Source organism: Rhea americana, unplaced genomic scaffold (assembly GCF_003343005.1).
Source record: "Rhea americana isolate MKP2758 unplaced genomic scaffold, rheAme1 scaffold_62, whole genome shotgun sequence".
In the NCBI taxonomy this organism is placed as follows: Eukaryota; Metazoa; Chordata; class Aves; order Rheiformes; family Rheidae; genus Rhea; species Rhea americana.
Genome location: NW_028186779.1, coordinates 4,011,168 through 4,038,306, shown reverse-complemented (window position 1 = coordinate 4,038,306; position 27,139 = coordinate 4,011,168). Strand labels below are relative to the sequence as shown.

The window sequence follows — 27,139 nt, the reverse complement described above, 5'->3', positions numbered from 1 at the left end:
GCTACTTACAGAGTTAAATGAACAGTTTGTCAGTGCTGAAAAATGTCATCCCTTGAGAAATGAAGGGAAATGACAAAATAGTAATGACAGAATTTCACTGAAAAAGGTCTTAATTAAAATACAGATTGCTTGATAGTATTGCAGGTTCAATAACACAGAAAAGCTAGCTTTAAGGTGYATTAGTTGGTAACAAACACCTCCAGGTCGCCCAGTTGCACTCACTGTATCTAACCCGCTAGCCATCCCACAGTGAATTTATGGAGACATTAGCTAGAGCAGCTTAAAAGAATTGTGATTGTCATAACAATGAGATCTACTACCATACCACATTTGTTGTTGAGATGAGCACCTCCTTTATGTGATGAAAGGCAAAAAGGAACGTGAAAGTCTTCTAAGGATTTAGACCTTTCATCAGTGATTCATTTTGGTGCTACATCAGGCAGGTTGTATTTGACTTAAGATAGAGAAGCTTTTTGTGGTGGTGCTGTTGCAATGGAAAAAGTGAGCAAACTTGTTGTTTGGTGTACCAGGCTGAGCAGTAAAAGGCAGGTAATATTTTTCATTTATGTATAGGAATCTGATGATTCCTGAGAGTTCCTTTTCAATATACATAGAAAAACAAATGGGAATTACAGTCATGCGGTGGAGTCATTTAAGAGCATTGCTCCTGATAAGGCCAGTCAAAAACTTCATGGATATAGTCTATGTCATCTATAGCATCTCAACAAGTGCTTACGGTGACTGTAAGCGTATGAGAGGAAACATGCATGTTGTCTCTTTCTTTTTCTCGTTACATATATGTTCCCATCCCAGTAAGTTATTGGTATTTTAAAAGCCACTTGTATGATAGAGAATTGGTACTCTACTGTTGCACGCATATGTCATTGCTATTGCACAGTAAATATTAGCACACTTTCTTTCCAAGCTGTTGATGCTATTATAATTTTGTTGAGTTGAGGTCCCTGCCATAGTCTTGGTTGGGCCTCCATTGGCCTATGTAATTTGCCCCCTTCCTCTACCACAGGAATATTTGGAGCTATTTCTGTAGGTATGAGTTACTTTTTCCTTTCATATTTTTCTAAAATTTCAAAACAGACTAACTTGAATTCATTAGCTCTTAGTAGGGGCAAGAAGAAGGATTCATAAAGTCCTCCTCTTAAGAAAAAGGATTTTCCAGGTTTTATTTAGAGGGAGATGTTCAGACCTACTCAGAGGGTCAGGAATTCCCAGAAGTCCRGAGCATTTAATTCATTGCATGTGTGGAGCTAACATTTTTGGAAACATCTGAACTCTGAATACCAAGGAGACAGGAGATGCCTTTCATTTGCTAGGGTAAATGTTAAGCAATCGAGATTCTTTGGCCAGAGTTTGATTCTGGAAGTGTGCACAAAGGAAACATTGGTACCATCGGTCAATGTTAAGGAATGCTAGGTTTTTTTTAAAAAAGGGCTGTATCTTGGGAATTTTTGGGCGACTCAAATGACCTCTAATTTAGATCAATAAGTCTACTCACCACCTGCAGTAACTGTACCAGATTTCAAGGCAGTTAGGTAAGCAGGGGGATTATAGAGCACTTAGAAGAAATTGACCTTTAAGCAGACGAGTTTTCAGAGAGGTGTGAAATGGCCTATTCATCACAGTCGGATGTCCTGAGCTGAGTGAGAATACAGGATGGAGATGAATATGGCTTGAAAGATAAATATAGCTTGAAACAACAATTCTGAGAGGTGCGAATTGCTCCATTCCTTTCAGAAAGAATTTCCTCATCCCTCCTCTCCCCTGACAGATTTGAAGAGTGAGGCACATCTATCCTCAGCTCTTCACCTCAGCCTCTGTGCACTTGCTGTCTGCTTCCAACATCTCAACTCCCTTTACAGAGGCTGCGTGAAAGAGAGAGAGGGGGAAGGAGGAAGAGCAGGCAAGGGAGGATAAGTTCACAGACCCCCAGAGATTGCCAGAGCTCAGTAAAAAGGATTGGTGCGTAGACCGCTAGAATGATACGCTGCTTCTGAGCGACCAGCTTCTTACATGGGGCTGAGGGGAGAGAATTACAGGAAACAGTCTTGGACCTTTTGAGAGGAGGTGTTTTTCAGTTCCCATCTTCTATAAGAAAGCAAGTACAGTACTGCAGGAACTATTAGGTAATAGTATCTGCACAGGGAAGAAGAATATAGGAATATGGAGTATTTTGTACTCCCTTTGCTACCAATGCTGTTATCCTTTTCCTATCTCAGGTCCTATTCTGCRATGTCCCCCTTTTCCTGTTCCCATCATCATCTTCCACTTGCTCCTGCTCCCACAACTTCTTATTTCCTCTTTCTCCTCCTATTGCCAACATTTGCACATCTACTATGTTTGCTTTACAAAAAACTGGAGTGTGAGTGCCTTCTGAATCTTTCTCTTTATGTAGGTGACTTTTTCCCTAAACGAAAATGAACTAGAACCAGAACTCTGACAAAAGCAAATTGCCTCAGAATGGCTCCCTTTTGTGGACATGTGCCAAGAGTCAAATTTAAAATGACCCAGCCTGGGTGGAGGTCAAGTTCAATGGCTACTACAGAGGCCCCTGAGACTCCCGGCTCATGTGAGAACTGACAGACTACAGAGCATTTTGGTTTTTATGTTTCCAGTGTAAACCTCTGGTTTGTGAGTTAGATGTACATCCATCCAAGAGAACCAAGTTTTAATTGTTGCTCCATTTCCTCCTCTTTCCACTTTTACCTTGGCTTCCTCTGGAACAGTGTAGTACTAGGCACAATGTGGGGTATTTATAAATACATATATTTTTATATTTATGTATACACAGACACACACACACAAACACATATATAGCGTGTGTAATTTGAGATACATCTGTGTGAAAGCTGGTAAAATGCCAGTTTTTAGAGAAGCTGTTCTGGGGAAGGRAGCTGAATCTATTCACCTCCTTCTTCAAATTACTGTGGAATTTGAACATTAATCCTACCCWGCACCTCAGTGATGCAGACACATTTTAAGATAGTTCAGGTAGATGTGTGCTCCAAAGTACTTRGGGAAAATAACCTCTAAATGGAGCAGTGTGTGTGGTTGTATGTGTGCAGGGGGGAAGGGGAATAGTAGACATTCCCTCAGCCTTTAAACTGAAGCAGCTAGTATAATGAAAAACACATAAATTCATCATAATTAGTGCTCCTGCAGCTATAGCTAAATGAGTCCACATCATCTAKAGAGCTAAATTATTGTAGACTTAAAATCAGAAGTGTTAGGGATGGAAATGATTCAGGGTGGAGCTTCTATTCCTAGCACTTACATTTTAAAGTCCTTATTCTTGACTTCACCACAGCTGCGTGTTGCATATGTAAGTGTGAGGGGAAAAGAAATAAGCAGGAAGGAAGCACAGAGAAACCTGATCCTCAGTTAATGAGATCTCTGCTAAATTGTTTCCACCTAATAACAGAGGAGGAGGGCACCTAAGAGGAAAGTGTATTGTAAAATATTTAATTTGCCTGATGAGAAGCACTGTTAAATTCACGTTTGTTGAGGCACTCCTTTTCTCTGTAAATATTCTTGCCCTTCTCTACCCTTCCTTTTCCTAAGCCACGGCCCTTGAGGTTGAAGTCACTGTTGATAGCTGTACAGAAATAGGCATCTGATTGCCTGCCTCTTCAGCAGGACAAGTGAATTATCAGAGAGCTGAAAGCTGGTTGAGTTCAGCGTGGTGCAGCTGGTGAGCTTTACTCTCTGCAGTCCTGTACCCTGCCATCAGTGCAGAGATGGTTGAGCTGTTTGGGCCTCAGCTACCAAACTGCCATTGGTTGTTTGAAAACGCTTTGTTTTAAACCCTCTTTAGTTTTGTGCTCACTTCTGTGTGTGCAACTGAGGGAGACTCAGAATCTCTCAAGTATCTGATTTTTCAGTTGGGTAAGGTAATGTTTATTTTCTGTGCTTTCTTTTTCTCACTGGTTAATAAACCAGTAAGAAATTTCTGTAATTTCTTACAGAAAATTAATTACAGAAAATTAATTCCTGTAAGCATTTTCGTATGCAAATGTGAAGTTCAAGATTTTTTTCTGTAAAGAAGCCTGCTCTCTTTTTTTCTGATAGCACGCATTACTAATTACAAGGCTACTGAAATCAAGGGAAGTTTTTCACTGTTTTTTTTGAATCAGGCCCCTTGTCAGACCTTCCTTCACCTGAATGGAGGACAAAAGAAAAAAAAAAAGAAAAAGAAGGAAGAGCAACAAAATCAATATAGCTTTCTGTTATTATGAACATACTTTTACAGGGACATGTTTACTAGCTGATTTGCACTTAATTTCCATTCTCTCTGTTATAACTACAGAAGTTACAGACCTTCTGCTTACCCTAGAAAAGGAGAGGAAGGTTTGGGAAAAGGAGTACATTTCTAACATGTACATGATCTAACATTTTCTGAATCYAGCAAGAACTTGTTCTGGAACATGYTGGATTTTGCTATTCAAGAGTCATAAGAAAAATGTATATTTTATAATACAGGCTTATTTTCATCTCTCCTGTACAGTATTCTTTAAAAATTATACATGTTTTTAAAACAGCATWTTTATGCTTTAACATAATTTTTTATGATTTTAAAACATCATAAAGGAATATAACTATGCATTCATGTATAGCGTAAATCCTACATATCGAGGTGAGAATTTATCAATACTTATATTTCAAACTCATTACATTAATATTGAAAACATACAGAAATTTAAAACAAGTTTCAAGATGGGTTTGTGGTACCGACACGTATCTAGACTGTACGTTTTGTGGCTATCATTTATAATCTACTGTTTGTGACATCTTTTAAAGTAGCCCACATATCCATCAGCAAAACATGTCAGTACAATCGAGTTGACCGCAAAGATTTCCAGGGTCTGTTGTGGTGTGCTGTGTGATTAATCAGTAACCAAGATGACACTAATTTGACACTAACATGTAGACACTTGCAGACTATTGAGTAAATACTAGAGCAAATATTTTGAAAACTTTAATTGTTTATTTACACTAAAGGATAATGATGCATTATTTGAATTTTCAAAATAATGTTTTTCTTCAATTTTATTTTGTGTAGTGTCTTCCATACTATAAAAAACTGTAAGTTTTTTATACCAAGTTAACTAGCGTGAAAGAGTTAGTTAATAGYGAAGTGAGAAAATTCATCTTAGGAGGCAAGAGAGAAAATATTAGAGATACTTGAAAATAAATAGACTGTTGGTAAAACAAAAAGATGCAAACAGCATGCCACAAACTTGGATCATGCTAGAAAACACAAGAATGCCATTTTGGGTTTTAGCAAGTACACAGGAGAAAGTTTTCTTGATTGACCGTATGCAAAGAATACCACAAAATCATAGATGTAACTATTCGATCTCCTTTTAGTAACTGTCCAAATTACTTCTCTAAATTAATTGCTATRAGCTTCACATAGAGAAGAGAGAAAAGAGCAATGTTTTGGTTCAGTAGTTCTTCCAAGCTTATTTTGCAGGTAATTGGATGGTTTTATCCTTTAGACAGAAATGAGGGCATACAGTTCCTTGTATGATGTAGCAATGACTACATGTTTCCTAGGAAATACGGAAGATGGAGTATTTGCAAAGAATATGTGCGAAGTGAATTCATTCATGCTTTAGAAAGCTTTATTTCATTGAAAAACATAATACAAAACAAAGTATTCCCAAACAAAATGATTTTTTGATACCACGTATCAGACCTACTATGAAAGTTCCTGTGTGAATGCCAGTACATGTCTGATAAAAGTGATTTCTTGTTCGCAGGTGCGTCTTACCACAGGGCCTCTGTGACCTGGGAAGATGATCACCAGTAATTTTAACTCAGTAGGTTGAGAAGCATAACTGTAGCTATGTGGAGCACAGCGAGGACTAACCATATTATTTCCTAAGTGTTCTCAGTGACTTTTGCGTTGTTCTGAACTCCAAGTGCTCCTGCTTCATTCTTTGTAATACTCAACTTCCCTGTGTACTGTAGTGCAACCATATCCCCTCTGCTACCGTCTACCTTCTTTCCTGTTCTTGCAGTGAGAAGTGTCATATGTTTTGTCTGGTTCCTTAACTAGTCAGTTAAAAAAATTCCTTGATTATTAAAAGAAACTATGTTAACACAAATAATTTGGATGGTGAGAAACTTACTACAGCTTGAAGGAAGTCACAGGTACGGTTCTTCAACCCATTAACACTATTTCATCCAAGTGATGCAAGTCAGACACTCTTTCTTTTGGGCAATTAATGATCCRCTTCCCTTTAATTTCTGGACCCAACTAAACTGCAGTTTTAGAAAATAAAAATTAAAATTAGAAAAGATATTGTGCATAAATCTCAAAGTGCTTATTACTATTATTTTGTATTTAAATGGGTGTTACCAATGTAGGTTAAAGTAGAAACAAAATTTTATCACACTGGATGCAAATTTCAAAGCCGAAAGGGAAATTTTTACATGAGGAGATCTGAGATCATATCAGATGTCACTATCAGACACCTCAAACRAAGCTCTTGCTTGTTAGAGGACTGGTACGTCTTGCTGGTTTAGGGAAAGCTTACGTTTCTAGCTTCGTCCCACAGCCGGAAGTTGTATGTTCTGCTGTGCACTGCAGCAACTAATCTGAAGATCAGGTTGTTTCAATTTTTTTGAAATTTGCAGCAAAAACACTCTCATGAATTTGACTAGTGATTATTAGAAATTGCTAGGAAGCAGAAGGGGATTTAGGCCCCCCCCTTTTATTTTAAAAAGAAACAAAGCTGCACTTGTGGTTTGCATAAGGAAGCAGTCTTTTGTTTGATGTTTAAATTTTGGACTATGCTAACCACATTAGGCTATTTCTTATACTATGCTGTAATGTTTTTGCATTAATTTACTGAGTGAATAGTTTAAATATAGAGTTTTTCTTGTAATTTAAGAATTTAGCAAAAAGTACTTAGTGTGATTTCTTCCCATGAAATAACATTTCAATTTGTTCAGCTCATTAGCCTGTAACACACTTCTTGTTCTTACAACATTTTAAGACATGAAATATCTTTAATTTTAAAGGTTGCAGAATGTGATGCATCGTTTCGATATCASAGCTTTAGTACCATCATAAGTACTGTGTAATTCAGTGCAGAGACAGCTGAGAATTCTGTCTAAAGTATGAAATAAGACATTGTAGAGACTAACTTTTCTAGTTAAGTGAAGAGCTGCAGGCTTTGCAATAAAGGTCCTGACAATGATTTTGTTCTCCATCTGAGTATATATACTCCTTTTTCTTTTTTTCCTAAGTGTTTTTAGAAAGAACCTTCATTCAGCCTTCATGCTACAGATTAATATGGTAAAAACTAATTCTTTTGAAGTTTGAAAATAACTGGCAATAATTGAAGACAACTAAGTTACAGATTTGAAATGGTTCTACAAATAAATCRTAGATAATTTAAATGGCATTTATGTGATTATATCTGTAACAGATGGAGTATTTTAGGGGRAAAAGGGATTCTTTTGGACATATGTGATAAGCTGTAGTTCTACAGCATGAATCACATGGTTTAGCCCTCCTGCAGTCGCTGAATATCAGGGGGCTCTGTGGCCAAATGAATATTCACTTGCAAGTACCATGCTTCAGATTTCAGATGCTGTACAGTCTTACACATTATTATGTCAATAGCTTTTTAAATTAGGAAGATAGACCAAGACTAAGACTTAAATTTCTTTTTTTTTTTTTTTTTTGGTTAAAATAATTACTTCCTACTGAAAGACAGCAGATGTTGTCATAATTTTTTTTAATTAAGAGAAGGAAGAACTTGTATAATAAGTAGGAAAATGTTAGAAGCAATATTAAAGCATAGAAGAAAGTTTTAAAACAAATGTTAAGAGAAAAAAGACTGACATGGCCTTGAAAATTCCTACTGATAGAGCTTTCCATTTTCAGGAGAGAGTTTCAGAGTCTTACTTCTGTTGGAAAGCTCCAATCTTCAGTTGTCTTTACAYGGTGTTTTGGAGTGCTGAGATCATATTAATTGATTTAGCAATCTAAACATCATCMTTTTGCTAGGAGGAAAGCTTATGGTATTTATTACTGTAAATGCTATTATAAAAAATTATATGCAGATGAAGGCAAGGACACAGGCAAGTTAGCATAAAAAAAATGCAAAGCTTATGCAGCTGACATCAGAGAGATAAACTTGAGCATTTTAAAATCCATGCTGTTATCTTTAATTAGATTTCAAAACACATTTCTCCATTCATACTGTGCAATGGATATTTCAATATATAAAACACAACTGAATGAACCAAATACTTGCATACTGCTGCTCTCAAAATCTGCATAATAGACCTTTATTGGCAGTGGTGGTGTTCTGTTTTGTTTTTAAACAGTTTGCTTAACAATATGCTCTGAACAGCCTCTTTTCACCACAAATAAAGGAAGCTATTCTACATCAGATTTAGGTCAGGAGTTTCAATTTCAAGAGAAAATGATGCATGTCTCCTTTGGGGATGATGGAATGTGGGATTTTACATCTTTGATTGAGTTTAAAGCTTTTAGGAATTCTCTGCAATAATAAGTAAGACTAAGACAATCATTGTCAAGTTGAATCTTCCCTTTAAAATAAACATTTTTTTTAAACAGAGCCTCACCTCTTTTTGACAAAATTGTGGTAAGTTTTTGCCTGTTGCATATAGGAAGTAAAAACTTAAGCAAAAGCTAAAATTTCAGAAGTTCCTACACCCCACAGATGTTTTGCAAAACTTACATTTAGCTCACTTTATAGTCAATTACTCTTAATAACATTACTGATGAAGAATATATTCATCTTGAAAATTAATCAAATTTACCATGACACCATGAAACAGTGTACTGATTATGCAGATGTAAATAATTAACACTCCAGTTAAAAAGATTCCAGTTTAAGGAGTACTTTTTTTTTTTTTTTTTTTTTTTTTTTTTTTTAACTGAGGAGGACATTTATAGTCTAGGAATATAACATGGCAGCGTAGAAGGCTGTATTTATTCATTACTAATTGATCAGGGGAATCATGGGTGATAGAGATGTTACTGAGAATTAAAATAATTGCTTAGTTGTAGTCTTCAGCACAATTTTAAAATACTCCTACAGATGTGCTGTCTTTTCTTAATAAAAAGGAGATAGCAGAGGTTGTCAGAAAAAAGTAGTAGTAGAAGAAAGCTAGTAATTCATAAAGAGGGAATTTAGCAGGCTATGAATTATGAAGCATCTCAGGAGGGAAGTGGCTCAGTTGCTAGCAGCAAGTCAACAGTCTCTTATATAAAGAGCTACACTAGATAACTGATGTAACAAATGTTGTCTCTGTATTTAAATGGCATGTAGATGTAGAGAGCTACAGACCGGTAAGCTTTACAGTTATACTCAGTAATTGGTTAGATTTGCAAATGTGAATAGTAAAATACTGAGGAAGATAATTTTGTAGGCTTCAATGAGCACAATTTATGGGAAGAACTTGCGCTTTAGTGTTCTATTACAATTTTTTTCAATGTTTTCAGTAAACCAGTGGGTATTTCAGACTGGCTAAGACAAACTTACACTTTTAGAAGGTTTTTTTACAAGATTCCAGTAAAAAAACACTGAAGATGCTTAGTAGTTGCAAAGTGATGGGCAAATACGGTCAGGTATTAAAATTAGGAAACAAAATAAAAAATGAGAATATATCATCATTTTTTATTTTGCTTGCAGGCTCACAGCAGGTGACAAGAGGTTTCACTGTAGGTCTTATGTTAACTAGTAATAGTCTGAAAGGAGAAAGAACAATATTTGTAGAGGATATGAGTTAATTAGGTAACTTAAGAGCAGGAAGAACTATGAAAAATTAAAGTATATAGGTGTGGAGCAGCATGGTAGTTGAAAGCAATGTTGATATTTTCCATCTTGATGTGCATTTGAATTGCTCATGCAATTTGCAAGGTTCTAAATAAACTGTATCAGCCTCAGGAAAGGGATCTGGCCATTCCCCAGGAAGTTCGCTGAAGAGGGTTGGAAACAGCAAGAAATAGAAATGACAGTAATATGAAAATAATACAATGTTGTTAAGTAATTAAATGATAATTCCTCTCTGTAGTTCCACTTTTCTCCAAAAGGATTAATAAAGAACTTGAAAAGGATAAGAAAAATGTAAAGGATGTTATAAAGAGCATGAAAAACTCCTTAATGGAAAAAAATAGGCAACTGAGGAGAGAAGAAAAGTTCACAAAAGAGTGATGAATTCAGAACTAGTGAGAAGTGTTTTYTCATGTAAATCACATTTATACTATGCAGTAGCTTTAGCTCAAAACTGTAGTAATAGAAGTTTATGAGCAAAAAGAATATGCACATTATAAGCATTGTTGCCAAACAAGGCATATGAAGGGAAATATAACTTGTATTTTAGATTGAAATCATGCTTATAGAATCATAGAATTGGTAAGGTTGGAAGGGACCTCTGGAGATCATCTAGTCCAACCCCCCTGCTCAGTGGGGTCACCTAGAGCATGTTGGACAGGGTTGCATCCAGGTGGGCCTTGAATATCTCCAGAGAAGGAGACTCCACCACCTCTCTGGGCAACCTGGTCCAGTGCTCCATCACTCTCACAGGGAAGAAATTCCCCCTCACATTCAGGCGGACCTTCCTGTGCTTCAGTTTCTGCCCATTGCCTCTTGTCCTGTCACACGGGACAACTGAAAAGAGTTTGTCCCCATCCCCTTGACACCCTCCCTTCAGGTACTTGTACACACTGATAAGATCCCCCCTCAGTCTTCTCTTCCCCAGGCTGAAGAGGCCCAGCTCTCGCAGCCGTTCCTCATAGGGCAGGTGCTCCAGCCCTCTGATCATCTTTGTAGCCCTACGCTGGACTCTCTCCAGTAGCTCCACGTCTCTGTTGTACTGTGGAGTGCAGAACTGGACACAGTACTCGAGATGAGGCCTCCCCAGGGCTGAATAGAGGATCACCTCCCTCCAYCTGCTGCCAACACTCTTCCTAATACACCCCAGGAKACCATTGGCCTTCTTGGCCACAAGGGCACATTGCTGGCTCATGGTCAACTTGTCRTCCACCAGCACTCCCAGGTCCTTGTCTGCAGAGCTGCTCTCCAGCAGGTCGACCCCCAGCTTGTCCTGGTGCCTAGGGTTATTTCTCCCTAGGTGCAGGACTCTGCACTTGCCCTTGTTGAACCTCAGSAGGTTCCTCTCCAGATAGGCCTGTAATCACTGAGGAAGAAAGATCTGKTTTTCTCTGATTACTTTTTTTCATCTTCAGCTTTCTTTAATGTACCTGGTTCTGAGTGTTCTGAGAAATAGAGTACTAAATTAGATGGACTGTAGATGTGTCCAAGAACTCTTCATCATTGTTGCTATGTGTTTACCATGGAATACCTTTAATATTCAGTGATGTGTAATGGTAAGTAGCAAGAATGTCTTACATGTTTTCTTCAGAAGTGATACTTTGCAGTCTTCATGACACGTTTTACATACTTTTAGCCTTTTCCTAGKTTTTTTTGTAATATAACTTCTTCCATATCTACAAGTATTATGTATCTTCACACCTATTAGGTGATACATTTTACTCCTATTAGTAAAATCTATATTTCTGAGGAAGAGAAATATGAAACTTGTGCATTTCCCTATTTATTTGGAGTGCAGAATGTCTTGGGTGTCGGTATTAATTTCATGAAAGCTGAGAGGAAGTCCCTTCTGCACAGGAACAAAGACGTTACCAGAGAGGCTTGGATCCATACCTATACAGTATACTTAATACAATGGAAAATTATCAGTATCACTGGTTTCTTTTTTTTTTTTCCTGTCTAATAGTATCATAAATTACTTTGCAGCCAATTGCTGCATACATATGAGAAAAAGCTTGCAAAGTTGACCTTTGTACTGACTGATACTGATTGCTTTTGGTGTTTTGGGTTAGGCTTCGGTGTCTGTTAACTTTGATGCGCTTCGACCGGGAACTTTGAAGGTTTTGGCATAAGAACGTACTAGAAGTAAAACTGAATGTCATTGATGTTGTTCCTGATAACACTTAGGTATMTAGGAACTGATAGGCTGCAGAATTATGCTGGTAATTGGCATGCCTCTTATGAAGGAGTCTATTAATTTCATTTCTGTTAATCTCACTTCATTTCTGTTCAGCACTGTACATATGATGGAGTAGATCTTTTCCTTTATACTAGTGGCAGACCTCTATGTTATTTATCTTCATGAAATTTTAGATAAAAATGCCAAATGGGTTCCCCATTGCTTTAGAGTTCCAGAAGACTGCAAAAAATCCTGCCTTTAAGTAGCTGGTAATGCTTCAGGAGTGTGTTTTCTTCATGTATGTAACGCTGGAAAGCAGAAATGGAGAAGAAACARAAAAGCATTTCTAAAAAGAGGGGAAATACAGTAGAGTAGAACTACCAATTCTGAAATTGAATGCTTACAGAGAAATAAGCTGAGCTTTTTGAATACAGTAAAAGGACTTGGAGCTTTAGATTCAACAGCATAGGCACAATGTATATGCACTCAACCGGATGTCCTTAGGGCAGATTATACAATCATACAACAAATAAATATGTAGTCAATGTTGTTATCTGACCAAAAAATGTGACTGTTAATCCTGACATATGTTTTGGATGTAATGGAGGAAAAACACTGTAGTGCTTTAAATCAGCCTTTAGTGAACAGTGTCTTGTGTTAGACTCTTACCCATATTATATCTATCCTTTTGTTGTTAAATAAATATGTAAAAGAAAACAAATGTGAAGCATGTTAGTATAATTAAGGACTGGAGGAAACCCATTGATCCCTATTTGAAACTGCTGATAATTTAGCTTTACATCATTGCTGGATTGCTTCAGATAATCAGATAGAAATACAAGTCTCCTCAACTATGTTTTTTCCCCTTATGGCTTTGGTTTTTGCATTTCCGAAGAACACGTGTACTACATTTTTGTTATGTTATTGACTGCCCAGGAAGAAATCAGTGAGGAGAGTATGAAAGCAATGAGAGACGGAGGAGAMACGTTGTTCATTTCTCAGAATCTGAAGCCCAGAGTTTAAACCACATGCTTTTTATTTGTTCTTAGGTTTTCTGAAAAAACAACGATCAAATGGTTGCAGCTCTTTGAAGGTAGTGGGGTTCCATATGGTCCAATCAACAATATGCAGCAAGTATTCTCGGATCCTCAGGTTTGTCCTCACCAAGTCTTTTCTATACGTTATTACATGTGTTTTACAAATACTAAATAATGATTGCTTTTCCTCCTACACAGACTTGATTTCACCTACTTTAAAATGGGATAGAAGAGCTATATGACAAGTTGAATTTAAGGCCAACAGTGTAGTATAATAAGAAATGATAATACAGATCCTCAAATGAATTATATGTTTRGGAACTTTGCCACAATGTGTTAAACTGTAGCTATACCATGTCCTCAGGGAATCTGTCCTTCAGCAGTGACTAGGAAAACATGGAAAGAAAGTGTAACATGCTGTTAATCAAATTCTGTCAGATAAATATTCTGAAAAGTATCCTTCTTGTTCTCTCCAAGGAATCATTTTTTTCCTGTAGAATGTGCATAACCAGAATCTATATTGTTTGAAATAAATAAATAAAAGGCCAGATTTTGAATGGAAACACGAAAATGAAACAAAAAGTCTGATGAAGAAAGTTTTTAACCTTTTCTTGGCTTAGTGGTTTCCCAGAGTGAGAGTGATACAGCTTTTATAACTATTTCTCTGAATTGCATCTATACTTAAACAACATTTTTACTTTCTAGTACCTGTGGTGTTGTAACATCTACATATTCAGTGATCCCTCCCGTTTTCCTCACCTTCTGGCTTATGTTGGGTTAATTGCCCTAACACAAATTCAAATATACTGTCTTAGATAGTGTAACAGTATTTTAGATTTATTCTACTGTGCAATGAATCCTCTTCAAAATAATTCCTAATAATGGAAGTAACCTTTTCAACAAGGACAATACATTTTTCAAGTGCAAACCTGTGTCTGAAAGTCTGCCTGTAGATGTATCTCATGAAGAAGCAGAAAAGATCGAGGAACGAAAACGTTCCTAGTTGATTTCAGTAACTAGAAAAATGAGATTTGCTATTGAAATAAATGCTAATCTTGTATGTGTCCATATTGATGGTCTAGAAGTGTTTGTCAGGAGTGTGAATATGGATATAGCTTTTTGGAAAGAACAGCAAATAAATCTCTATGATAGAGAAATATGTTTATTATACTTCAAGGGACGTTTATACAGCTACAGCAGTAGCAAAATAGAAGTTCTCCCTTTTCAGATTAATATGCTATTTCTCCTTGAGATGAGGGAGTACCATGCTGTAGAGGGTCCTTGRGCCAATTTTCTCACTTCATAACTTTTACAGGGATTAAACTTGGATTTTGAAGAACTTAAGAGTTCTGACTTCACTTAGTGCCTGATTGGCTAATTGTATTTGGGGCATTATTGAAAAAATATCTCGCGCTTTTCTTCTCATGCTCCATCATGTTTTTAAAAAATCAGTTCCAAAGTGGAAGAGAGTACTTTTTAAAAATTGTGAATTGGCAGCTACATCCCAAACTGAAAAGATCTTTAACTTTGTTACCTTGTTCTTGTTAGAGTTCATCCTAAATTTTAAATAATACAATGGAATTAGCCTATCCATGAAAGGTACCACAGTGTTTGGTACCACCATGTAGCATTTTTTTCAAAATATTTGCTCATAAAGGACCATACTGATCTTTAATTTTTCTAATGAGACTGCTTTTCTTTYCTACAGCCTGCTCTAAATTAAGTGGCACTCAGTCACTGCTTGCATATTGCAACTGGAAATTAAATGTCAGCATTTGTGATGATGTTAAGTATTATGAATCTGTTTCCTTTTTGATGCTCTTTACTTTCTTAAGCATTTTATCGCAGTTGTCATGCTATTGAAGGGGAGAAAAATATAGACTCTCTAGTTTTTTTTCTCCTCTTTCTTGAAAAATGGGAAGGTGTTAGCCTTTAAGGGATAGCTCTTAAGTCAGGGTATTTACATCACCAGCGTATGTTTAGCAGGAATGTCACTTCACTTGTGACATTAATAACCCTAATTACTAATACTGTTTGGCATCAAGCACAAAGAGTGCTTTCATTTAAAATGAAAGAGTTTATTATAGCTGAATAATCTACTTTTGAAGTCATTTGTCTTCAACCACCGCAAAGCCTCCAGAACGATACCAACCCTGGTGTACTTCAGTACRGACAAACTTATAATCTGTTTCTAATGGAATATGTTTAGATTTTGTAACCTTACATTGGCTATTTCCCATTTTGAGTATTATGAGCAGTAGTAATTCCCTAAAATATATATCCAGGAAAGTTGAATCTTAAGACAATTCCATTGACTTCCATGGCCATTATCTTCCTAACAATTTAYAGATTTTGGTGGCTATAATGCACCTATCGTTCATTTTATGTGCGCRTATATATATGCGTGCAGGCTCATACCAYTGGTGACTAAGATGCGCTGCATGTRTGTCAGCAGTTGTCCAAAMACATGCCAGCCTAGCTGTTAATAATACCTGCAAAAGATTTTCTGGTGCATTGGGTTGTTACTGGCCAGAGTCCTAGGAGGGGATTGGAATAATGCAGGGGAGGAATGGAAGCAAATCTGAGGAGATAGAAAAGACAAGGTAAAAGAGAGGACTGAAATGGTCTAATGGAATTTAATCAGCTGCAGGTGAATTTTTTGTTTTCAAATTTTGTTTTATTTTAACTAAACGGACATTGGAACTTTGAAGGATGAGAGTGGTTTGTATAGCTTCTCTTATAAACTGAGATAAAACAACAAATATTTTTTGATTCCAGGACATTTTGTTAATATCATTAAGAGCTTCAATTGTACTCCAAGAGAGCTGCCAACAAACCTGAAATTTTTTACTAAGTTAGACTGCTGGATGATACTGTTTTTTTTTTTCCATGAATGGAGTGAAATGTCCACTTTTCCCAACTGATTATAATCTTTTATTCATTTGTAAGGTTAAAAGGAATACCACAGCCATTTGTACTGCTAAGTCAATCACTCTGTGCATACAAGTATATGCTTGTGTGCTTGTGCATGTGTAGTTAAAAGGGCTGAGAGAAACAAGGGCAGATAGAGTAGCCAAGGGGGCAGTTTTCTTAAAAGCGAGACAGAAGAAGGAATGTTTGTGAAAGTTCTTACAAACTCTTAATAGTACAGTATAGACTGTTTTCATGAAGCTTTTTACAGTCAAACTTTTTAAAGCTCTTCTTTAAAAAAATGTTCTTTTAACCAGGCCAAGATCGTACAAAACATTAAAGGAATTCTTAAAAAGTTTTAAAAACTTACTAGTGACCTCAGTATGGTCCTATTTAACATGCCCTCGGGAACATGTGTATGAAATACAATGTGGTTTGAGGTTTTCCAAACAAAACAATCTTAAAAGAGAATACTATTTTTAATAGAAACTATTCAAATTCTCCCAAAAGATAAAACAAAACAAAAACAGGTACGCGCTGTACTGCAGCTAACTATGAATGAACAAAGATCTTTACTGGTTAAGCAAGGGGAACATAATGATTATTTTTATTATTATTATTATTATTWTTTAACATCMTCCTCCTCTCCCAACGTAATTTCTTTCACAGTCCTTTTACGGTGCTGTTATGTTCATCAAATAGCTGGTACTTAAGAAACAACCAAATAACCCAGAAATATGAAGGGCAATTTCAGAGATTGTTTGTTAATGTTTTGCCAAATTGAAGCCACGTTCATTGAGGAATTTTACTATATGAACCCTGCCAGCTGAAAATAAAAATGAAAGCCCTACAGTGGTTCTCTCTCTCTCTCTCTTTTTTTTTTTTTTAACAGAGCAGTTACAGTCATACCACACAAGTCGAGTACATCAGGTGTAAGACATCACCCCGATGCATCACTTCTGAGAAATATGGGGAGGGAAATATCAGAGCTGAAATATCACAGCTGGCCCTGATTTCAGCTCCTGCCAAACACCTGCAGACTCTAAAAGGATACCAAAACAAAACTCCACCCTATGGCAAGAGGCCATCCCTTAACAACCCTTCCCTGACTTTGCATCACTATAAAAATTAATTTAACATTTTTTTACAGAAACCTTAGTCTTCCTGTCCCAAAAGGCCATTACAGTTCCTTTAGCCATTTCTCTGAATATGCCTTAGAAAAAAATAGAAAATTGAAGTACTAAAATATCTGATAGCTGAAAATTATCTGATGTTTTTAGTTTATTGTTTGTGGAAACTTATGAAGCTGGTAGTTTTTTATTAACCTTCATAACACCTCTTATTCTGTAAGTCATTTCATTTGAACACATCCTGGCAAAAATTTCCTAGCATCTGGTAAAAACTTCTTCAATCAGTGTTGTGAACACAGAAAACAGCAAAAGAAATAATTTTTTTTTTTTTAAGAAAGCATCTGATGCTTTTTCTTCTTCTTCTTTTTTTTTTTTTTTTTTAATTATGATGATGCATTTTATGGGCCATGTCTTAATTGCTTTAGCTATTCTTTGTTGAAATAGACTTTTGTGGCCCACTGAGGGCTTTCCAAGTCGAGTAAAATTATATTCATGTCTATAATACTGTAGGGAGGGTTTTTTTTACATACAGAGGTTTCTGCAACTGAAACGCAGTTGATGAAGGCCTGAGGTAATRCAATGTGTCTGGAAGCAATTCCTAGCAGACAAGAGAAAGAAAGGAATTAAATTTTGCATGTGTCTCTTAAGTCAGTATTAGAGCTGGTTGGAAATTTTCCGGTGGAATGTTTTTCCGTTGAAAAATGCCAGTTCATTGAAAGTGAAACATCCACATGAAGGTGTCTAAAATAATTTTTTATTTTAAGACAGAAATTGAGCTCTATTCCATGCTGTTTTGTGAAGTTGAAAATGTGTAATATATAGTTTTGATTTGGGGTTTCAAGCCAACTTTTACTTCAATTTATAAATTCTATATAATGGAAAAATAGAACAACCCATATCCAGCCCTTTAATTTTGTCAAAAGTAGTTCTTTCATACTAAATTACAACTGTTTTCAAGCTTCTAGTTTGTGGGAAGTTTAGAAGTAGATTCTGTTCTGAAGTGGAAAGCATTCAAAGATGGAACGCAGTTTGAAGAAGTAAAATGGAAAATCCAATTCTAAGACTGTTTGTAGTACAATTCCCACATATACGCAAATATGCAAGCTTTTATTTATTATGAGATAGTTGTGTATCCAGATGGACTCAAAATGAGACATAAACTGGGTTTTGGTATGATGATTATTGTAATAGGAGGTRTTTAGATTTGTGCAGTGTTTTTGTTATCTCATGTATTTTTGTCTGGCCTGCCAATCTCACAAAGACTAGTGGAGATCTTACTGCGGAGAAGTTTTGAAATATGTTGAATTTCTCTATAAAACTGTATAGTTAGTTTTATATTTATGAGAGGTCTTTTTGCACTTAAATATAATACATATCTATTGTACAGAAAAGAAAAATAATGATAAAGGATGTAGTTAACACCTTATATTAGGAAATTTTATTTTCASTTACTTACAACTTTTCAAACCTTAATGGTTTGAGCTGAAATTTCCAGTGCTGGTTATCTGCCTAAGTCTGAATTTTGTTTGGAAACAGTTCAGATAAAATGATTCAGTTACATTTGAGAACAAGTTTGCCGCAATCTGTGGACTACCACATTAATGTATTTTTGCAGTTGGTTTCATCTGGGAGCTCTGCTGCCTATATTCTAGATAACCAAGTCTTTTGCAAAGAGACTTGAAAAGGGACAGGAAGGTGAATTTACTATCAAAAATGTGTTGTGTTGCTGCCTTTTTTTTAAGTGTCAGTGGGAAACTTGGTTGTGAATGAAGAGGGAACGGAGGCTGTGCTTAGGAAGGAGAAGAGAAAAAGAGAACAGATTCAAAGCTTGTTGAGGCTGGATAATGGGATAAGAATAGGAATTAGAGCCAGTCAATAATGATTTTAGAGGGAAATGAGAGGACTATGTAGAACATAGACAGGCGCTGGGGRAGGGGGAGAATGGATTAGAAGTGTAGGGAAGATGAGTAGATAATAGAGGAAAAAGTGGCAGCAACTGAGTAAAARGTGTGATAAAGAATGAAAGAGGAAAGGCAGAGGCTGGTGGGCAGGAGCAGCAGTATTTACAACCCTTRACTCTAGTAACTGCAAAGGAAGCTGAAAGATCTGTGTCTTGAGATTGCTTCTTTCCTGAATAAAGCTATGAAGCCTCAAATACCACATTTGAAAGCTTTCATCTCCTTCCTCGTATTCTGGTCTTTTAGGTACTTTGTGAACCCAAAGGTGTGAGCTTTGCTCAAGACCTAGATTAAAGTTTGTTAAGTACACTGGATAAAATTGTCAGCTTTTTTCAGCATCTGAATTTCTGTTGCTAAAACTTAACTTATGAAACTTAGCATTTAAAGCAATAATAAAAAAAAAAGAACATGAATATGAGAAAATTAATGGACARTCACACTGAATAGAGAAGAACCTCTAATTCCAGAGGCACTGTGATATTTTTAGACCAAGTGTCATTTCTTTCTGTTGTACCTTCATCTTCCAGATGGACTTTGTTGTTCAGCTGAGGTGCATCTACTTTGCTTTGTGAACTAGGCTATTAGATATCAGATTCGTAATACATTTGATTCAGTACGTGAAAAGCAGTGAAAGAGATAAGGGGTTGCAGAAATACTACTTCATGTTTATAGAAGTTGAATGTCAAACAGGACTCTCTCCCTGCACTTGCCACGCATTCACATGTGATTTGGAGTAAGTCACTTAAATAAAAATGTTAAAAAATGGATGTTAAATGTGTGTTCCTCATTTGTAAGTGCCTACCTTGTGACACCATGTGCTAAATATCCAGAAGCATTGAGCTCTCATAGATTAAAAGGAAACTGAAAGAGTCCTTCGGTCATTTAAAAATGTAATATTGCTGAAAATGCTGGAACATAACACAACAGTTTTGGCCTTAGTTTTCTCCGTACTTTGGCATCTCAGACAGGAAATTGGGACTCATCTAAAAGCAGTATTGTGAAGATGCTGTTGTTATGCTTCTGAAAAAGTACAGTTTTTAGTGAGAGAGCACCAGAGAAATCTCTCTTCATGAAATTAATTTTGTGTATATTAAATAAGGCCTGGAACTACATCTTACATATTTGAAATAGGAATGCTTTTGAACACCTTTTACTTCACTGAATGAGAGAGGATCCTAGTAGGAAAAAACGTTTGAGTATGTGCCTGAARATTGTATTGTGTTTCATTAGTGCAATCAAGGAAATGATGCTTAATAGAGACATTTTAAAATTTCTAGTTTCTTTTGAAATATATGTATGTTTACGGTATGTCTTTGGCTAGTACTATTTGTTTGCTCATTCTATGATGGAAGGATTAAGATAAGTATTTCTTGGTAACAGAGAATACTGAGTTCTGAAAAGCATCTCGTTAGAGGTCTGTTCTCATAAGACAGTCAACTGTGTTTAAAAATAACATTTCAGTCATAGCTATTCAAAGGTATGAAGAGTCAGTCACCTAGCTGCTTTCATCAGATTCTTTTAGAAGGAGATCTGTCAAAAAACTGTGTTGGCATTTTGCAGCAAGGAACTTGGCAAAAAACTATTTTTGAAACCTCTCAGATCTTTGCTAGCAGGTTAGGAATCCATAGCACAGACACTCCTGACTCCCAAATTCCCACACTAGTTTCTGCCTTCGTAGCATTAACAAACTCATCCCCTAAGTGGCATCAGTTGATTTCAAAGAATCTGTATTTGGAGTCTTGCATAACTGGAATATGCTCAGAATAATGCTATCCAACTTTAATATGTACTGAGCTAGATGATGCATAATTTAGAAATCCCTCACAGGGCATAAGCCCAGCTCTCACTTCTGCTCAGGTAAATGGTGCAACTATGGGGTCAGAAGAGAATTTTTAATGAACCCAGTTGCACTTATGCAAAGTTTGGTGAGTGTAAATTTTGTTATTTGTAAAGGGGGGAATATATGTCCATCGTATTAAGTATCACAAGCTAAGCTGAATGTTTAAACACGGAAGCAACAGATTCGATTGATTAGAAGCTTGTTCATCTGAGCATTTTATGAATTGTCAGCACAAGGTGATAGTTGGTTAAAAACAGATATTTGTTTTCCCCACTGTATATACATTGTGAGAATATCTATATTGSCTGTTCATTGCCTGGCTCACAAGACTGTAGTGGTCTAGTAAGAAAAGGCCATTCTTTTATTTTAAAAACAAAAAAAAACATGTCAACTTTTCTTAAGTCAACATGTATCTACTCACTAAGCAAAATTTACAGCAGTATCAATAGTAAACACTTAGACATTTCAAACTAAACTTCACCACGCTTCAAAATATAACTCCCTCTAGCAGAGGATTTCTTTTTAAGATTTCTTGTTGCATTTTATATTCACCAAATTAATTGCTAGGGGTCTTCTTGATGTCTTCTTGGTGTTCATGTGAAGATAATCTGAGTTTTTCTGTCTTTCCTAGGGAGAAAAAGGGCTAGATTTTGTCGTAGGCCTTGTTCACTTTTAAATAGTTTTGTTTGTTATCAGTGTAATTAGTGTGGTGCAGCTCTGTAGTGCAATTTTTGTTTTGTAGGCATCAAAATAATGTATTTTGGAAAATAAGTTAGCAGTTAGGCACAGTATGCTTCTGTAGCTACTTCTATCTGAGAGATTCTGATGATGATGTATGTATTCCAGCAAGGACGAAAATAAAGAGGAAAATCTAACCAAAAACAAGGTGCAAAAACTGTGTAGATAAGACTTTACTTAGTGTTTGATCTACAGCAGCATTTCCTGAGTGCTCCACTTAATTTAAGTCTTAGCTCAAACGATGACCCTTCTCCCGTCATCCTGAAATTACGAGTTTTCTCCCCTCTCTTCAGTCTGAGTTCGTCTGAGAGTCCCACTCACTGCAGAACAAGAAGTGGTATTTTGAGATGAGATGCTGACTTGCTCACTTTGCATTATACTTATGCAACAACGTTTTTAAAAATATATTGCTTTAGTTGTATGCCTCTTACTGACAAGGAGGAATACTTCAGCAATGAAAAGGCAAGTAAGTAGGCTGAGTAGGAGTGGATATTTGAAGACTGAGATTTCCAACCACCACAAAAAGGCATTAATTAGTTRGACAAGCTTTCTCTGTCATTGCCACTTTCCTTCTCATCCTGACTGGTTTCATGTATGCTTGAACTATGATTCAAGTGGACRGTTTGTAAAGAAGCAGGAAGCATTTCCTCACTGTGCATGGTCACTGAGGCCAGCACCATTATTACCATTGTTTTAAAGAATTCATCCTAAGCTTAAAACTGGCTACAGCTTTCAGATGTCAACGCTCTGTATAGCCAGCCACATGTTGAAATTTTCTCCACACAATTTCAATTGGCTCCTTAGCAACTGTAGCATTTAATTATCGCAGTTTAATTTAGAGGTTGTGTCATTTGGTAGATATGTTTTAGGGGTAATTTTTTTTTCTATTGGATAGAGGTCTTGATTAATGTTGTCAGTAATCTCAGRTGTTCTTTGAAACATTACTTTTTCTAGTCCTAGAAAAACTATCCAGATGTATTTTTGAATTAAAAAATAACCCCCAAATCTTGATCATGTTTAGAGGAAGGCCTTTGGGATAACACAGTTGAATTTCAGTTGTCTAGAATGACATCTGAAACACATTAAGGCTCACATAAGAGGAAGAAGGTATAGGTATTTATATTTTTGTGCCTGCCTGTAGYGACCTATTAAAATAAATATTCCTTTAATGAAAGATGTGAAGGTGAAGGTGGTGCATTGAAGATTAATAACGGCAATACTACATGGGAGTGATCTAGAGTCACACATGAAGCAGATAGAGTGTGGTACTTCAGGAACTTTCAGTCAATTTTAGGAATGGCGTGAGAAAGATATCAAGTTGAAAGTATTATCATATGAATCCCAGTTTAACTACTGTGAAAAAACAAGAGGTAAAAAGAGAACTTTTTTTTTTACCCTTCCCCCCCCCAAAAAAAAATCACCCATGCTACAGAGATGTGAAAGATCCTGTTGCTCTTATTCCCTCCCTGCTATCTTGGTATCATGCAGTCTGAATCATCACCTCAGTGTTGCAAACACTGATGTTAAATCCCACTTTGCAATTAAAAGGCTGCTTTTCATTTCCTGCCTAAGCCTGAGAATTGGGGCTGACGCTTAGTAGCATTTGGGATACCTCCTAGTACAGTGCTGACTCAGCAGGCTGGCAGGAGAAAGGCAGTTTCACAATACGTTTTCAGTCCTGTGTGTGAGAGTATTTCTTCTWGGTTTCAGCCAGGACTCAGCTGAGCCCTCATAATACACAGAGATGAACCTGACCCCTGAAATAAAATCTCTACACAGGGCCTCTCAAGACACATGGGCATCAAGCACAGGGCAACCCAGCCTTGAAAAATTACTTTATATAGCTCCTTGAAGAGCTGAATATGAATGCCCTCAAAAGGATTTTCTAAACACTATGAACTACTGTGATCCTTCTTATCCTCTAAAACTAACCAGAATTTTAGGCAGAAAGATAATTTGGACTTTACAGTTCGGATGTAACCCAAACTATTACTAATTTGTAGGTCTTTATAGAGAGCAAAAAGCTCTTTTCTTGACATGTGATTTAGGAAATATTATAYCAGTTCCTGAAAGTATGATGACGAGAAGCATGGTTATTTCAACTTGTTTAATAAGAGAATGGAAACAACRATAGTCACAAAATGAAAGTCAGTATCAAACCTTCAAGCATTTGAGAGGACTAACTTGTCATATTTGTAATCTGGCATCAGGCGTCCAAGAGGAAAGTTGCTGCTAGTGGATTTGCATGCAGAGATTATAKGACTCAATATGCACTAAGAACCTCAAATAGACTTCAGGTTTTGTTTTGTTTCTTTACTTTTTTCTTTTGAGAGTATTGTTTTCAGTTTTGCAATCAAGAACTGCACATTTTTGCTTTGCAATAATTTTTTGAAATYAATCTCGCTGCTAAGCTTGTCCATACCCATGAACAAACTTGGGAAGGCCTCAGAATCACAAGGGACACTATTTCCTCTGAAGCAGTCAATCCACGATGAACTGTGTTGGCAATCCTTGCCAGATGGATTTGGGAATTTCAAGAGTCAGGCTGTGTCTCCTACCAACCRGCAAAGGCCAGTTTGAGGGCTGGTATTTCCGTGGGCCAGGCTTTAGACAGAAGCCTCTGCCAAATGTAGGCTGGTGCTCATCTGACACAGAGCAGCAACCAAAATGTATCTCCCACRGTTCCCAAGTTATAACCAAAGTGAATGTAACTGTAAGCACAATTTAGTATCTGCGTATTTCATTCCTCTTTCCACTACTATATTTCTGTATGGTCACAAGAGAACAGAGGAAAAGCTAGGATTTCTCTAGTCCTTCCTGCAGGGCTCAAGGCTATCCATTCTTCTGTCTAAATGGCTGAAGTCTCTGTTCCAGTCATCAAGATAAAGAGATTTTTAGAGTAACTTTGATGTTTAAACTGGTTGTGTAATAACAGCTTCTCTATTCTCCACCTCTCTCTCCTCCACCTTATTCCCTGAGAAATGATGAAGTCAAATGACAGGAAGAGAATTTACTGACAACTGGAGCATGCAAAACAAACAAAAACTAGGTCATGATGCTCCCTTAGATTTAGGGGATTTTTTGTACAGGACTGTAGGAAGAAGTAGACTAGCTTCATTATTTTTATATGAGAAAGCACAGGAAAACCTCTTCCAGGTTGTTATTGTTCTGATTCCAGCCATTTTTCTTGATACTGTCAGTAGATAAATGTGTCTGTTGGATAGTTTTTACCAAATTTATTCAAGGGCTTGGTCTCAATAAAGTTGTATCGCTGTTGCGTCCCCCAGTGTTGCAGGTAGGCTTGCCTATCTGACCTTTAACACACGTCTCATATAGGAATGAGCTGTCTTTCGGTGACTTGCTTGAACTGATTTTGGATATGTTCTTTGTTCATATTGACATCACTACTAGTGAATTACACTTTCCATTTTTTATTCTTACTGTATTTTGATAYTGAAAAGGCTAGATAGAGAGGCTGAAAGTGTGCAGCATGCCAATAGTGATACTAGCTTCTAATTTTATGGCATTGCTTTTTATCTTCATACATTTTTCAGTCCGTTGATTCTGTGTTGTTAAAATTTTCCTGGTGAATCCAATTTTAAAACTGGAAGCCTCTACACAATGTGTRTTTTTTGGATGTGATATATATACACAGTTCATCCTAGTGTATCTTATGTACCAATGGAAAGTTAGTTATATTGGTACAATGTTCTGGTATAGCTTTTGCTCCATCTTGAACTGATGAATTTAAAAAGAGATATGCTTTGCCAGGCAAGCCCTATTGATTGTAGGAACTTGTTGTATTTTTCAAAATGTTACATAACCTTTTCTAAGGATATAAGAATATGCCTTAAGTAAGAATGTGTACTTGAAGCTTTCCAAGTCATGTATTTTGAAACACAGAATTATCTGTGCATCTTAACATCGACTGGTATTTTTTAATTGCCTTTTTCCTGTCATATGCTTTAACTCCAGAAACTACTCTGCTACAACTAGTGTCTGTTATAAATATATATGTTGTTGAAGAAAAGTGAYGTTCGTATCTCTGCAGTGAAATTTCAAATTATTTGGAAATTTAAATAGTATATCTGTATGTCTTTATCTTCTAAATATGTCCTTGCAGAATCTAAACACCTGAAATTTTATTTAACCAAACAGCTATTCTAGCTGAAATAAAAGCACAGCAAAACCAGAGTAATTGTTAATTAAGTAAATATCTAAATATATATAGATTACAAGTGGGTTTATAAACATAACAACAAAATACAGATTCCTTGTGAAACATTTGCTATTACATAACTCTCTTCAATCCAGTCATTTTTCTTATTTTAGAGCAAAATGCAAACACATTTGTTTTCACTGTGTACATTTTACTTTTCCTTTTAGATGACTGATGGAAAAAATAAACATGAAATAAAGGCATGCAGAGATAGTTTATGTTTTTACAGGTTGTCTAGGAAAGGGTGCAGAAAGAGGTTTTACTGTCATTTCACTATACAAGGTATTTTTCTAAGAGTCTGGGGTGTTTTCATTGAATTTTTGTTTTGAACATACCAAATCCTATGAACAAACCTTTGGCTACTTCAAGAGATGCAGATGTGCGCTCATTATATGGTAGGTGTAATGTCTTTGAGCTTTTTGTCTTTACATGTTTGACCTGTGTTACATCAAAGGGGCAAGAACCAATACTGCTATGTTAGCTGAAGCACCAGCATAATATTGACCGTCTAAATAATCTCACAAGTCGATAGGGTGATGGGTGGGATTGAAGCTAAGTGCTTGTTTACATATGAGTAAAGTTTGTATTTAGCTATGTCCTTAATTAAAAATTAATAAAAATATCGGGATCCAAGTGATGCAGGTATTAAAAAGACAACATAGTGTATTACAGAAAAGCAGTGCAACTGCTGTGCTGCTGACTACGAAATCTGGCTGCTTATTCACTGCTTGCTTTTTTCTGATGAAGCTGCCATTCAATAGACCACTTTGAGTAGGTGGGAATATATACTGTACATCAGTATCTAATACTAGATCACCAATTTGTTTATAGAGGCCATTATTTTTGGAGAGGGGAGAGTTTGGTCTTAATTACTCAGTTATGACTGCTTTGTAGGTGACAACAGAAGTAGATGAGGATTCATAAATCCATATTTTTTTTAAYTATATATTTTTATTTAAGATTTTTGTCAGGAGCGCTTGCTACTGGCTTTTGCAGGCATTAGATAATTAAATGGGAGGAAATAAATGCTATTGCAAAGTATAAAATCTATACATAATGATGTAAACTTAGAGGTTTAAAATTTATAGATATAAAGCATAATTGGGAATGATTTCACCAATTTCAGGATTCTAGAACATAGTGTTTGTTATTGCAGAGGAGTCTTGCCTGCTGGTCTSTGTGGTTACTTAGTAAAGCATCAGACTTGCCTTAAATTCTGTAAGAGTCTAAAACTGCAGATAAAATAGATTGTAATTTGATTTAGTTAAAGTGATGATTGAGAATGAAAGACA

At 36.2% G+C, this 27,139-nt stretch overlaps 1 protein-coding gene across 2 annotated transcripts in view; it reads left to right on the top strand.

Annotated features, from left to right (window-relative positions):
• Positions 1-27,139, top strand: part of SUGCT (succinyl-CoA:glutarate-CoA transferase) — a 332,460-nt gene that overhangs the window by 130,376 nt on the left and 174,945 nt on the right. For both annotated transcript variants that reach the window (XM_085320193.1, XM_085320192.1), the window contains one exon: positions 13,065-13,167. In XM_085320193.1, coding sequence (XP_085176319.1) covers positions 13,065-13,167 — 103 coding nt within the window. The remainder of the gene's footprint in view (positions 1-13,064; positions 13,168-27,139) is intronic.